Source organism: Cervus elaphus, chromosome 12, assembly GCF_910594005.1.
Source record: "Cervus elaphus chromosome 12, mCerEla1.1, whole genome shotgun sequence".
NCBI classification, from domain to species: domain Eukaryota; kingdom Metazoa; phylum Chordata; class Mammalia; order Artiodactyla; family Cervidae; genus Cervus; species Cervus elaphus.
Window position 1 is genome coordinate 25792491 of NC_057826.1, and position 14397 is coordinate 25806887.

A 14397-nucleotide genomic window follows, 5' to 3' on the forward strand; every position below is an offset into this window, starting at 1 on the left:
CATCACTTTGCCAACAAAGGCCAACATGCTGACAAACAGTCAAAGCTGTGGTTTTTCCAGTGGTCATATACTGCTGTGAGAGCCGGACAGTAAAAAAGCTGAGCACTGGAGAATTGGTACCTTCAAACTGCGGTGTTGGAGAAGACTCTTGAGAGTCTCCTGGACACCAAGGAGATCAAACCAGTCAGTCCTAAAGGAAATCAGCCCTGAACATTCACTGGAAGGACTGATGCTGAAGCTGAAGATCCAATACTTCGGCTACCTCATGTGAAGAGCTGACTTACTGGAAAAGACCCTGATGCTGGGAAAGATTGAAGGCAGGAAGAGAAGGGGACGACAGAGAATGAGATGGTTGGATGGCATCACTGAGTCAATGGACTTGAGTTTGAGCAAGCTCCAGGAGATGGTTAAGGACAGGGAAGCCTGGCATGCTGCAGTCCATGGGGTCACAAAGAGTCAGACATGACTGAGCAACTGAACAAGAACAAAATGGTCTTCCGATTCCTGTTTTACAACATAAAGTATCCTGGGTACTGGTTTATTCATTAGTTTTTCTTATTTTATAGGCAGGACTTGGGTTGAGAGCTACAGTGTGTGACTTTCTTCAGATTGGTTGGTGGTGAGGAAACAGGGAAGTGCTCTAGGAATCTTGTGCTCAGCTTGAAATTACCATCCTTCACTTGTGTGGGGGGCCTTAGTTCTGAAGAATAACTCAAAGATACTTTTATGTATATTCCCTGAGAAGGAACCAGGACCCTGCCCCAAGGCTGTGCTGTACTATTATTTCCAGACAGTCCCTTTCCTGTGTTTCTACATCCCCTCTCTTCCCTGATAAGCAACTGTTTGAATCTGCCCTATGGGAGGCTGAATGAAGCCTATTTCCTACAAATGAGAAATGGGGGACACAGGAAGGATTTACCACATGGGACCCCACCGGCTCCTGCTTGGTTTCATTACTGTGTTTATAAGAAGACAGCTCCCATCCTGTAGGGGGGTAAGATAAAAATTCGAACAACCAGAAATATATACAGATCACTTGAACTGCAGAGACACTACATAAACAGTACTGTCATTCCTTTTGCAAAGAATGGGCAGTGTGTGTGGCTGGATTGATCGTGATCAGATCTGCATTTTGACAAGGGTGGCCTCTGCAGTTAAAAGGACAGGCTGGAAGCATTCCAGATCAGAAGTTTGTAAGCATGTGACTAGTGACCCAGTGGGGTGGAAGCAGTAGAAATCAAGAGGAAGGAAAATGGACTTCCCTGGGGATACAGTGGATAAGACCCTGCCTGCTGAGAGAGGGGACATGGGCGCGATCTTCGGTCCGGAGAGATTCCACATGCTGTGGAGTGACCAAAGCCACAACTATTCAGCCTGTGTGCTGCAGCCACTGAAGCCTGTGTCCCCTAGAGCCTGTGATCCGCAACAAGAGAAGTCACTGCAATGAGAAGCCTGTGCACCACAACTAGAGAAAGCCCAGGCACAACAACAGAGACCCAGCACAACCCATAATAATAATGGTGATGATAGTAAATTAAACCAAATGATTTTTAAAATAAATAAATACACAAAAGGAGGGAAGAGACCTCAAGAGCTTATGATGTGGAGAGCAGAGAGCACAAGACACAGCTCAGGTTTCTGGTTTGAGTATGTGGGGAGATGGTGGTGCCAGTCACCAGGATGGAAAAAAAAAAAAACAAGAGGTCTGAGGCGGCATAGATGTGATTACAACATAATCTGTGAGCACTGCATCATAGAATGACATTGCTTCTGGTGCTAAAGTGCAAGATTAAAATATTCTACCACTGTTTTATTGGCAAGAACATCGGAGACAAGTTGCAGAACAGCATTTATGTAACAAAAACACTTTGCAATCAATAAGTTTAAAATAGGAGCTTGGAAGTCAATTTTAAAAACAGGAAAAAAAAAAACCTTCGATATTGCTACAAAAAGGGTTTTACAGAGACAGATTTCTTGTCTACAACATTTACTCTTCATACAACAAACAATTCAAAAGAATAAGCCAAGAAATAACTGGTCCCACAAATGTACCAAGTGTACACCCACAACATATACCTTTGATTCTTAGCAATTTGTAAAAATAAAAAAGGAAAATCGACCAAAGCACAGAACACAGCAGGCAGAACGACAAGCCTTCTGTGCTCTTCTCCACTAAGGCCTCTCAGATAACGTGTAGCAATGGGGGGAATATTATTCACTCTGAAATTCTTGGTGAACATGGAACAGAACTTAGCAAGGAATTAAAGGATATACATGGAAACACACACACACAGAGAATTGAGATGTGAGGGACCAGGTGCTTCTGAACGGAATTTCAAATGCAAGCTATCAGTTTCTTGTCGTCCCAATAAACCCTTTAGACATTCACTTGTACCTCTGTCCACATGACACGTATTTATGAAATACCTTCTGCCCTTTTACTGAAGACCTCTTACTGGATGACCTGGAGCTCTTGGAAGAAATCCTGGCTAGGAAGTATTCTCCCAAGTAGCCATGGGCCTGGGTGCTCACTTACAGAAAGAATAAGGTAGAAAAGAGGTCTGAGGGCTGAGCGTTGGCATTCAAATGGTCAAGGTAACAGGAACAGCAAGGAAAAAGGTTAGAGAAGGGAGTGATGTCCTGGAAGCCAAGGGTCTGGAACTCAGAAGAAATCCAGGTTTACAAGATCCTGACCTACAGTTGATATCTGGGGGTCAGATGAAATTGTGCAGGGCAGTGGTTCCCAAAGTGTGGATCATACACTCGTGGGGAACCCCAACACCCTTTTAGAAGACCTGCTAGTGTCATCATAATACTATGATGTCATTTGCCATTTTCACTGTATTGACACGTGTATCGAGGCTGCAAAAGTTATGGTGGGTAAGACTGCTGATGACTTAGTAAGAATCAAGACAATGGCACCAAACTGTACTAGTCATAAGGATATCCTTCACTGTCACACACACTCAGTAAAAAAAAAAGGAAAAAAAAAAAACAACAACACACATACCAATTTCACTTAGAAGTGCTCTTGATGCAGTAAAAATTGTTTTTATTAAACCTCGATCCTTGAGTACACGTCTTTTAAATATTCTGCATAAAGAATGGGGAAGCAATCATAAAGCTCTTTGGCCATAAACAGAAGTGGTTGTCACCAGGAAAAGCACTGTGCTTTCTTGCCATGCAAGCAGAACTGGCCAGTTTTTTAATGAAACACCAAATTTACTCGAAAGAACAACTGACAAACAATGAATACTTGGGCTTGAACATTTGGCAAATATTTTCTCAAAATTGGATAAAGCGAGCCTGCTACTTCAAGGAAAATAACTAATGACAAAATTGGAGCTTTCAAGAAAAAATTGGTATTTATGTACTCCTGTGAGCTTGACAACTTCTCAACACTTACAGGCTTTTCAGATGAGCTTGTTGGTGATAGTAATAATTACGATTTTAAAAAATATCACGTAATAATAATGTATTAACATTTGGGAGATCTGTATAATTCAGTGAACCATTTTTTAGATGAGGAATGAAGAACATAACAAAACGACACACAGGTAAATATCCATTCAAACTGTAACATAAAATAAGATTCTGACTTAACAAAATATGAAAGTTCACTGATAACAGTTTCAGATTTCACACTGCAACTACCTTTTAAAAACTTTACTTACTGAGTCCTTCTAGTACTAAAGAAAAACATCCACAATTATCTGAGAAGAATATTAAAAGAATGCTGCCTTTTACAACCATATGTCTGTATAAGGTCATATAGATGTGAAGGTTCTTCATATATTTCAATCAAACCAGCAAGAGACTGAAAAGTAGATAGGAATCCAGCTGTTCTCTATTAAGCCAGACAGTAAAGGATTTTGCAAAAATGTAAAACAATGCCCCTCTTCTCACTCCATTGTTTCTAAGAGTTACTAAGTCATAAAAATATTACTTAATGCTAATATATAGTGAGCTTACTATTGGTATTTTAAAATATACAAGTATCTTTAAACTTCTTAGCTTTCATTTCTAATATAGCAAAATATCAATGGATAAACTCATACAAACAAAAGTTCCCTAAGGTCTTAAATTTTTGAGTGTAAAGGGGTCCTAAGACCAATGATCCAGAGATGCTGGATTAGGGAAAAGTACCCACAAAGAACAGCAGAGAGCCAGGGCTGGTCCACATGCAGAAGTTGAGCTGAAGAGGAGTTGCCTGCACAGAGAAACTGAAAAGGTCTGAGGTTTCAGAGGAGCCAAAAAAGAGGGAGAGCTTCAGTGTGCCTGTTGTCTTAAGTGCTCCTGAGAGACTGAGAAAGGAAGAAAGATACTAGTGGAAACACACTATCATAATACCTGTAAAATTGCCAGGCCTGGAGTGAAACCAGGTACTTCCTCCTTCATCTGAATGACTTGGTTCTTCAGTCTCTCCCTTATTTGCCTAGAGAAAAAGGAAAAGACTGGAGTTAAAACTTAATGTTTCAAGTCACAAATAAGCGATATGTATTATTAGACGTATTTCTCTTTGAAACTGAAAAAACACTGTCACTAAACAGACATTATCTGATGTCGTAAGTACTCCATACCACCCATCAGTTTTCCAGGGCTCAAGCCAACATGGATCTTTTCTAATTCTCACTGACACTAACTGGGCCATGGGTTATGGGACAACTAGTTTAAAACACACTAGTTGAATATATAGAACAGATCATCAACAAGGACCTACTATATAACACAGAGAACTCTTCATTATTCGGTAATAACCTAAATAGGAAAAGAATCTGAAGACTAGATATATATAACTGAATCACTCTGTTGTGCACCTGAAACTGAAACATTGTAAATCAACTATACTCCAGCATAAAATTAAAAATTTTTTAAAAACATACACGTTTACAGCATTCAAAATCATACAGGGAACAAACAGAAACTTGGACCAACACTTTTGGAAGGCTGCTAATCCTCATCTTTTTCAGTATTTCCACTCTCTGAGTGCCATCGGAAAAAAAGTTGACAGGAAAGAACTCAAGCTCACACCTTCTGCTCAACCTACCCTACCTGGTAAGATGATCACAGGGCATCCACAGAAGCTTGAATGGTAAGTCAATGAACCCCACTCTGAATTCAGTATGAATTTACAAATTATATCCGGGTTCACAAAAGAATTTCCCTTACTAAGTTGAAAGCATAACCTCTTGTGAAACAAAGTATACATCAATATACTAACACACAACTTCTCTACAATAGGACATTAAGTAAATGCCATTACATCCATAAGTAAACATTCAAATTAGTCCAAACTGTCCAGTTACGATGTAGTTATTAACTTGAACAGGATCTGTCTCTCCTGAAGGACCAGTTTTGTCATTTGTCTTCATCTTAACCGCAGCTGACAAACAAATAATGCTGATATTCACAGCATCACTTCCCTCATTCTAATTTGGTTACTCCCTCCCCCAGCTCTCCACACTTAACACATATCTGGCATAAAAAGGCACAGGAGGACTTCTCTGGTGGGAGAGTGGATATGAATCCACCTGCCAACACAGGGGACACAGGTTCAATCTCTGGTCTGGGAAGATTCCACATTCTGCAGAGCAACTAAGCCTGTGGGCCATGACTACTAAGCCTGCACTCTAGAGCCCACAGGCCACAACCACTGAACCCATGTGCTACAACTGCTGAAGCTTGCATGCCCTAGGGCCTCTGCACCATGACAAGACAAGCCACTGCAAGAAGCCCATGCACCACAGTGAAGAGTAGCCCCCACTCCCTGCAACTAGAGAAAGCCTGAGTGCAGTGACAAAGACCCAGTGGAACCAAAAACAAAGTAACTAAGAAAAAAAAGCACAGGAGTAGCAAAGAATAGATTATTTGGGTTAGCCTAGTAAATGGTAAGAATGTTTAGCGATACAAGAAGTTAGAACTAGCACTGCAAAATCTTGTAGCTAGTAGCTTTGTTTTTTCAAATCCAATATTCCACAAATCATACAGTTCTGACACAAGCATTAACTGGCTATTGGATTTCTTTTCCTGGGATTTTAATGAACAGAGGCACAATTCTGCTCTGACACAAAACAACAGGAAACACTAGAGGAGCCAAATCTTCCCTGGGCTGCTGCTGAAACCCCCCAGCAGCTCCAGCCAGAGTGGTTTCTCCTGCAGGAGGATCAGAAGTGCTGCCCAGGTTGCTGCAGAGAACAAGTCTCCACTCCCTCCTCTCCCCTTCCTTCCCGCCAACCACTGTCATAACTAACACCAAGTGCCAGGCAGAGGCTTCTACTGGTTCTCCTTACCCCTCCCCACCCAAACAAAACCCACAGTGGGGAAGGGAGTCCTAGGAGGGGTAGGTATTTTTTTTTTTTAAAAGCAATTCCTAGCACAATGTGAGACAGTAAGGTGAACCAACAGTGAAAAGACACATCTGAGACTCTCAATAACCCCCTGCAGTAGGCAAGGGAGAAAAAGTGTTCTTATTCCTGCTCACAGATGCAGACACAGGCGCTAAGCAGTCAGGACAGGTGCCTTTCCCAGGGCCAATTTACAGAAAGAACAACAGGTGCAAAAGGCCCCCAGTGGGTAAATGAGGTCCAAGAGGAAGCAGTAATCAAATCAGGTAGACAGTTGTTTATTCTGAATGTGATGGGAAGCCATTCGAGGGTTTTCAATGGGGCTGACGTGATGGAACTCACTTTAAAAACAAAACAAAACTTTTTGGCTGTTCCCTGCAACATGTGGGATCCCAGTTCCCCAACCTGGGATGGAACCCTCACTCTCACTGGAACTGAAGCATCTAGACCACCAGGGAAGTCCTCAGCCTTACATTTTTAAAGGATTATTCTGGCTGCTGAATTGGGAATACGCCCAAGGGGGAAAGGTGAGAATCAAGGACATCAGCAAGAAGTTACAGCAACTGTAAAATCCAGGCCAGAGGTGGTGGTAGCTTGGATTGTGGTATCAATGGTAAGCTGGCAAGAAGTACATATTCCAGATATACAAAACATGAAACACAGAGGAAATACTAGGAATACAGATGACTCTGAGGTTTGGGGCGGGGCGGCGGTTGTGAGATGGAGCTGGAAAGACTACTGGCTACAAATATTTTAAGGACAGGGCAGATTTCACACTGATACAGTGAATTTATTTACCAAATCTTATAAGGATTCTAGAACAAGTAAGCATTTGAAACCCAAGGAAAGAATCTAGGGACAAATAAAAATAATACTTAAACTCAGCAGGTAGTAAGCTGTAGCAACCCAGTACTACAAGGCAGTTTAGGTGGAAAATGTTGTTTCAGCCCAGGAAGTTAAGAGCAAAGAATAAAATGTTCTTTATTTTCTATGCTATAATTTAAATGGGTCTAAGTGTGCAATTTTTTTCCCCAAAAAGAAATTATAGCTTGAGATCACTTATACTGCCTCCCTTAAACTTTTTCTAAGAAGCAGGATCATTTTAAAATTTGCAGGGATATTCTTCCAACTACAAAGCTCTGTTGAAAAGCTAACACTTAGGCCTCTTTATGAGACATGACCAGAATACCAATGAGACTGTCTAACATGTACATAAACCACAGTCAGCAAGAACTAGATAGCACAGAACACTAAAGCATCAGGTGGAAAATCTTCTGCCCTGGGTGTGGGGGGCGGGGAGGAGCGGGGAGAAATTAAGATAGCTGTAATTAGGTCTCCATAAGTCCCTTAAAAATTTTTTTTCCTGCCTGGATTTCTTGTTTGGCCAGAAACTGAAGTACCTTAAAATGAAAAGTGGAAAAACAAACCCAAGTGCCAGGTATGTCTGAAGTTGAGACTATAAAAGAAAAAGATGGAGAGAAAAATTAACACTCCTTCCCTTGTCTACCTTTATTTTAGGGTCATAAAGCTGTGATGAATTAAACAGGGGGAAGCCCTTTACTTTTTATAGCTCATTTTTAGAAAGTTTAAATGTATAATGGAATAACATTCGAATCACTGAAGCTTCCTACATCAACAGAAACTTCCTTGATTGCAGATACCTCTCATTTCTATCCATGGCCCTGCAAGTTACATCACCCTGGTAAAAATTTTGAGAGCAAAGCGAGGCAAAAGTGGGCATATGGAGAAACATCCCTGATCCCTGAATAGAACTACACTTGCTGGTCACACCATCTTCCAGCAACATACCTTAAAATCTAAGGGAAGACATATCTCAATCTTGATGTAGGAAAAGTCAGAACTGGAGTGCCACTGACTCTAGCAGGACAAAGGAGCAGTAAACCATTGAAGTCTTTCTGGCCCTGAAGGACAGTATCTAGTCCTGAGCCAAGAGTCAGAACCAATTAAACACGAACAGACACAGATGCAGTTTAACCAAGTTACTAGTGGCATCTAGTGGGTAGATGCAATTACATAGCCTACAACGCCCAGGACAGAGCGTAGCAAAGAATTACCCAGCCCCCACGGCTGAGAAACTCTGCTGCTGGCCAGTAAAATGCAATGTTCGGGGTTACCTTTTCTTTCTAAGCTGCAAAAATCAAGATGGAATCATTTACAGCTCAACCTGTCAAAATCTGTTTGAATCTCTATGGATCTGCATGACTTATCAGTTTTTTTCCAAGTTGACTTCTCCCACATCCAGGTGTCAAAGAGCCTAGTTAATAAAAGTCAAAGGTGTACATCCCTACAGAATCCTATTACCCTTGAACAGTCCTAGGCAGAGTCTAACATCCCTAAACAGTCATCTAGATCTCTTGCCTCAAGTCTTGTACAATTACTCTTGAAAAAATCCATTACAAACTCCAACTCATTCTGTCTCACAGGAGGGCCCATTTTTAAATTTTGGACACTTTATGCCTGAGGAAAAAAAGTACTGCCAAAATATAACCCTAACAAAGACATTTCAACAGAAGCTATAGGTAGGAAAAGGAGGCAGAAAAGGCCATTTAGCTACATGGCTAAGAAATCTACATGATGGAAAAAAAAGCTGCCTAGTGAACAAACACTGAAATGTAATACAGGCTTAGAGGAATCTACAAGTAATCCTTAAAAGGTCCATAGAATAGGCCTTCAGTAGCTGATCAGAGAAAAAGCAAGAACATTCATCAACATGCAGGGCTATTCTAAACAAGGACACACAATTCTCTTGTGTGTAAATTACTCTTGTGCATTAAAACACAAATGTCTGATTTTATTTGCTTTATTTTCATTTTGTTCATTTGTGGTTTTATTTTTCTCTGGAGCTCTCATATTGCTAAAAAAAGTCTTCAAATTTTTTGGAAAAACTTAACATGTAGTTCCTTGTAAAAACAATTGAGGCCACCTAGTGTTCCAAGAAAGGAATACACTTCAAATTCCAAGTTAGTTTAATTGAATTAAATTAAATATTTTCCTTGTTAAAGAACATATTTGCAAACGATGTGACTGACAAGGGCCTAACTTCCAAAATATACAAACAACTCATACAACTCAGTAACAACAACAAAAAACAATGCAATTAAAAAAGGGGAAGAAGACCTAGACATTTCTGTAAAGAAGACACACAGATGATCAATAGGCACATGAAAAGATGCTCAACGTTGCTAATTACAGAGACGAAAATCAAAACTACACTGAGATATCACATCATGCTAGTCAGAAGGGCCATCATCAAAAAGTATAATAAATGCTGGAAAGGGTGTGGAGAAAAGGGAACCCTCCTCCATTGTTGGTGGGAATGTAATAAACTGGTGCAGCCACTATGGAAAACAGGGTGGAGGTTCCTCTAAAAACTAAAAATAGAGTTGCCATGTGATGAAGCAATCCCATTCCTGGGTAGATATCCAATGTGTGTGTTAGTCGCTCAGTCGTGTCCGACTCTGCGACCCCATGGATGGTAGCCCACCATGCTCCTCTGTCCCTGGGGATTCTCTAGACAAGAATACTGGAGTGGGTTGCCATTTCCTTCTCCAGGAAGATATCCAGAAGAAACTATAATTTAAAAAGATATACATGCACCCAGAATCTGCCTGCAATGTGAGAAACCCAGGTTTGATCCCTGGGTCAGGAAGATCCCCTGGAGAGGGGAATGGCAACCCCGCCCCACCCCCCCCACCCCACCCAGTGTTCTTGCCTGGAGAATCCCACAGACAGAGGAGCTTGGTGGGCTACAGTCCATGGGGTCGCAAAGAGTCAGACACAACTGAGCAACTACACTTTCATTGTTCATAGCAACACTATTCACACTAGCCAAGATATGAAAACAGCCTAAATGCCCATCAGCAAGTGTAGAGATAAAGAAGATGTGATACATACACACAATGGAATACTGCCCAGCCGTAAAAAAGAATGAAATAACGCCGTTTGCAACAACATGGATGGACCTAGAGATTATACTAAATCAGAAAGAGAAAGACAAATGTCATGATATCACTTATATGTGGCATCTAAAACATGATACAAATGAACTTATCTACAAAACAGAAACACACTCACAGACATAGAGAAGAGACTTGTGGGTGCCAAGGCAGGGCAGGTGGGGCAGGGATGGACTGGGAGTTTGGGAGTAGCAGATGCAAACTATTATATATATAGAATGGATAAACAAGATCCTACTGTACAGCACAGGGAACTATAATCAGTACCCTGCGATAAACCATTATGGGAAAGAATATGAAGAAGGATGAGTATGTGTATGTATATATATATATATACACATACATAACTGAATCACTTTGCTATACAGCAGAAACTAACATAACACTGTAAATCAACTATACTTCAATAAAATAAGTGTAAAAAAAATTACCTTCTTGTTGATACATCATTTATAGTGATAAATAATATCAAGCACTACATTTTATCAACGAACACCAGTACTCTTTTATTATGTTTAAGAACAAAATATTTACAATGATTATAATTTTACGCAAATATTTACTAAACTTGACAGGTACCTCAAACATATATTTGAAAACTTAATATGAATCTATTTTATGCTCCAATGAAAATTTATGATGTAAAATTCTTCCATCCAATTCTCTCAAACTCTTTCAAAGACCCAAGGGAACGGTGACTTGCCTGATACTTACGACATGCAAACAGCTAACTGGTGTAAAGTTCTAATAAACCTCCAAATTCTCAGTGAGCATCAAGGTCATCATTAATCCATATACGGAATGACAAAATAAATGCTTTTGAGGTCTCCAGATCAGGGTGACATGACTGACATTTAGGCCGGATAATTCTATGTTGTGGGGACATCCTATGCATTGCAGGATGCTCAGCAGCATCCCTTGCTTCTCCCTCTAGATGCCACCAGGACACAGCCACTCTCCATATGACAAGCAAAAATGTCTCCAGACATGTCCAAATGTGGCCATGGAAGGAGGGATAAAACTGCCACCATTTAAGAACCACTGATCTAGAGGAAACAAATGGAGCTGCAAACTAGACTGAATTGGTGGAGAAAGGCTTCATAAAGGGCTTCCCTGGTGGCTCAGTCAGTAAAGAATCCACCTGCAATGCAGGAGACCTGGGTTCATTCCCTGGGTTGGGAAGATCCCCTGAAGGAGGGCATGGCAACCCACTCCAGTAGTCTGGCCTGGAGAATTCCATGGACAGAGGAGCCTGGCAGGCTGCAGTCCATGGGGTTGCAAAGAGGAGGACACAACTGAGCTTCATAAAAGACAGAATTTTAGAAGCAGACTAAAAGTACATTAGCATTAGAGAAAGGTCACACAGAGAAGCACTGTCAGAGAGGGTGCACACCACCAGACACAGTCCCACCTTTCCCCTGCCCTCACACAGGAGTGGGGGCAGCTTCTTCTTAGACCCACCCAACAAACTGGTGATGCTGGACTTTACATGTCCTTTCAAAATGTCAGGTGTCCAGATTCTTATGTGTATTTACACACTAATGTGTTGGGAAGTAATCTGATTTTTAAAAATAAATCTGTAAGCCCAACGAAACACAACTACATTTGGCCTCCAGGGTATCATTCTGTAATCCTCAGCCGGCAGCAAGAGTTATGAGACGTGATGGAGTGGCCACAAGTCTCAGGATCTGCAAGCAAGGGCCCAACACCCAGAATTAGTACTATTTCAGGACTATCTAACCACAGATCTGAATGTCAGAGCAGATGACATTCAGCAGGCCTCTGGGTCAGCATCTGAGGGGAATGTGGAAAGAGTGTAGAAAATACTGGGGTCTCCACCTGGAGAAGAGGAGAGGCCAACAGCTCTTAGCTGAGAAAAGGCTCACAGAGACCTGGCCTTTCTGCTTTTAGAGACGAAAGGACATTCTTAGGTAGGAACGGCTTAGGTCCAAAAGGCTTCTTAACTTACTAAGCAGGGGTCGACACCCAAAGGAAAAATCATTTATCTTAAATCATGCAAGGCGGTGAACCCTCCTCTCCATAACACCGGCAGGATCCTGGCCCCACCTCCTTCAAATCTTTGCCTAGAAGTCCCTTTTACAATGAATCTGAGGTTAATTTCCATATTCAAAATTATAATCCCTGTGAATCAGAAGTCTGCCCCCTTCCCTGCTTTGGTTTTGAAAGGCTTTGGCAAAACCTTTAACAAAAACACTCCCTGTTTCCTGAGGCACATCAAGCATCAGCAACCCAAAGTTGTACCTCTCCTGCCCAGGCTTGAAGGCAAGAACTTTTCAGCAAGGGAGAAAAAAAAAAGTTTAGCTAACAAAGGACGGTGGTTTGACTTGTCTTCAAACTGTCAAAAATGACTGTGACTTTGAAAATGATTCTCTGAGGTGACTGTTTGATTCATTCATCTCCTAAAAGGGAGACCCAAATCTAGCCAGTAAAAGATTGCAATTCCTTTTAACAAGCAAATAAAAAGTCCTTGGAGAGGAAGGAAAATACACTGATGAGGGTCTGCCACTAGCTTTAGAACTCTTGGTCAAACAAGTCACTTCTGGCTGGAGTTTCATAAACTGCAACATGGAGGGAGTGGTGACCTGGGTGGCGGAGAAACCCTGACTGTGGCATGGTTAGCTGCCCTCTCCCTCAAGGTCAAAGGCTTACAGGGTGCCAGGAGCCACCTTATGGGAAATCATCGAGGGCACTGCACAAAGCAGAGATGCGATGGCCTCTGCCCTGCGGATCAGATGTCAGAGGGTACAGCTGTAACCAGAGAAGCACAAAGGACTTCTTCAGAGAACCTCACATACTCGTTTAATCCTCTCGGCAACCTCAGGAGATAAACACCATCATCATCGCCCCCACTACGCAGAAGTGGAAAGTGAGGCTGACTGACTTGCCCAAAGCCACACAAGGCTGTTACCTTTACCCTATCCAGCCTCTCCAGGAGTCAGCTGGAGAAGGGAGCCTGTTCCCTCCACTCCAGGGACCCTCCTCTGTGCCAGGCCAGCCTGATAGCCCTTCTTCCAGAGGCTTCTTCATGCAAATGGGGATATAAACAGGGACTAGTACCTCTACTCAAAGCCCCTTGTCCAAATTCCAATCTGCCTTATCACCACCCTCCTGGTGGGTGAGGACAGACATGTATTCTTGGATGATAAGCCCTAGTCAAGATTTTGGCTGGTGCCATGGCCACATAAATGACTGCCAGTCCAGACTGCCACAGTCCGCCTACAACACACCCAACAGCCTGACTGGGTGGCCTAGTGAAGACCCAGTGGAAGGTCCCACTTTCAGGAACTCCTGCTTGCTCTCCTGCACAGGCTCTCAGACTCAAGGCAAGGTTAAGGTTGATAGTCATGGTTCCATGGAACTTCCAAAAGGCCCACACTCTGGAACTCATTACAGGTAAATCTTTTCAAGCACAAAAAGGCCTACGGGTACTTTATCTGCAGGACAAAATGAAAAGTTTATCAATTTCACTGTGGTGAACTCTTTTTACAGAAAATAGTTCTTCTAGCCCTGTAGCTAAACATATAATCAAGGTTCCATTTTATCTTTGAATATTAGCATACATTCTAATTTTAAGGCTCAAGATGATAAAGCAGTGGCCACAGATACAGCTTGGATAAATACAAACCACCATCTGTTTATTCAACATGTACTAAGTACCAATTTATTGTAACTTAACTATGTGTCAAGGACTGCTCTAAATGCTCTACAAGTAATGACCCATTTAACAATCCTATGAATTAGGTGACCAACATACAGATGAGGGGGCTTCCCAGGTGGCATTAGTGGCATTTGAAAAGAACCCACCTGCCAATGCAGGAGACATGAGATGCACGTTCAATCCCTGGGTTGGGAGGATCCCCTGGAGGAGGGCATGGCAACCCACTCCAGTATTCTTGCCTGGAGAATCCCGTGGACAGAGGAGCCTGGTGGGCTACAGTCCATAGGGTCGCAAAGAGTCAGAACTGAAGTGACTTAGGCACACACGCATATAGATGAGGATGCTAAGGCAGTAGGTAAACTAAGTCACCCAGTGATCCTGGAGGGAGCACACCGTG

The 14397-nt window shown here is 42.0% G+C and overlaps 1 protein-coding gene across 2 annotated transcripts in view; it reads right to left on the minus strand.

Annotated features, from left to right (window-relative positions):
- The window catches only part of MTHFD1 (methylenetetrahydrofolate dehydrogenase, cyclohydrolase and formyltetrahydrofolate synthetase 1), a 59917-nt gene that overhangs the window by 40402 nt on the left and 5118 nt on the right, over positions 1–14397 (minus strand). Inside the window, exon 2 of one of the 2 annotated variants that reach the window (XM_043919728.1) lies at positions 4351–4435. In XM_043919728.1, coding sequence (XP_043775663.1) covers positions 4351–4435 — 85 coding nt within the window. Of the gene's footprint in view, positions 1–4350; positions 4436–10811; positions 10816–14397 lie in introns of those variants that run through there. The other variant, XM_043919729.1, reaches the window with a different exon arrangement.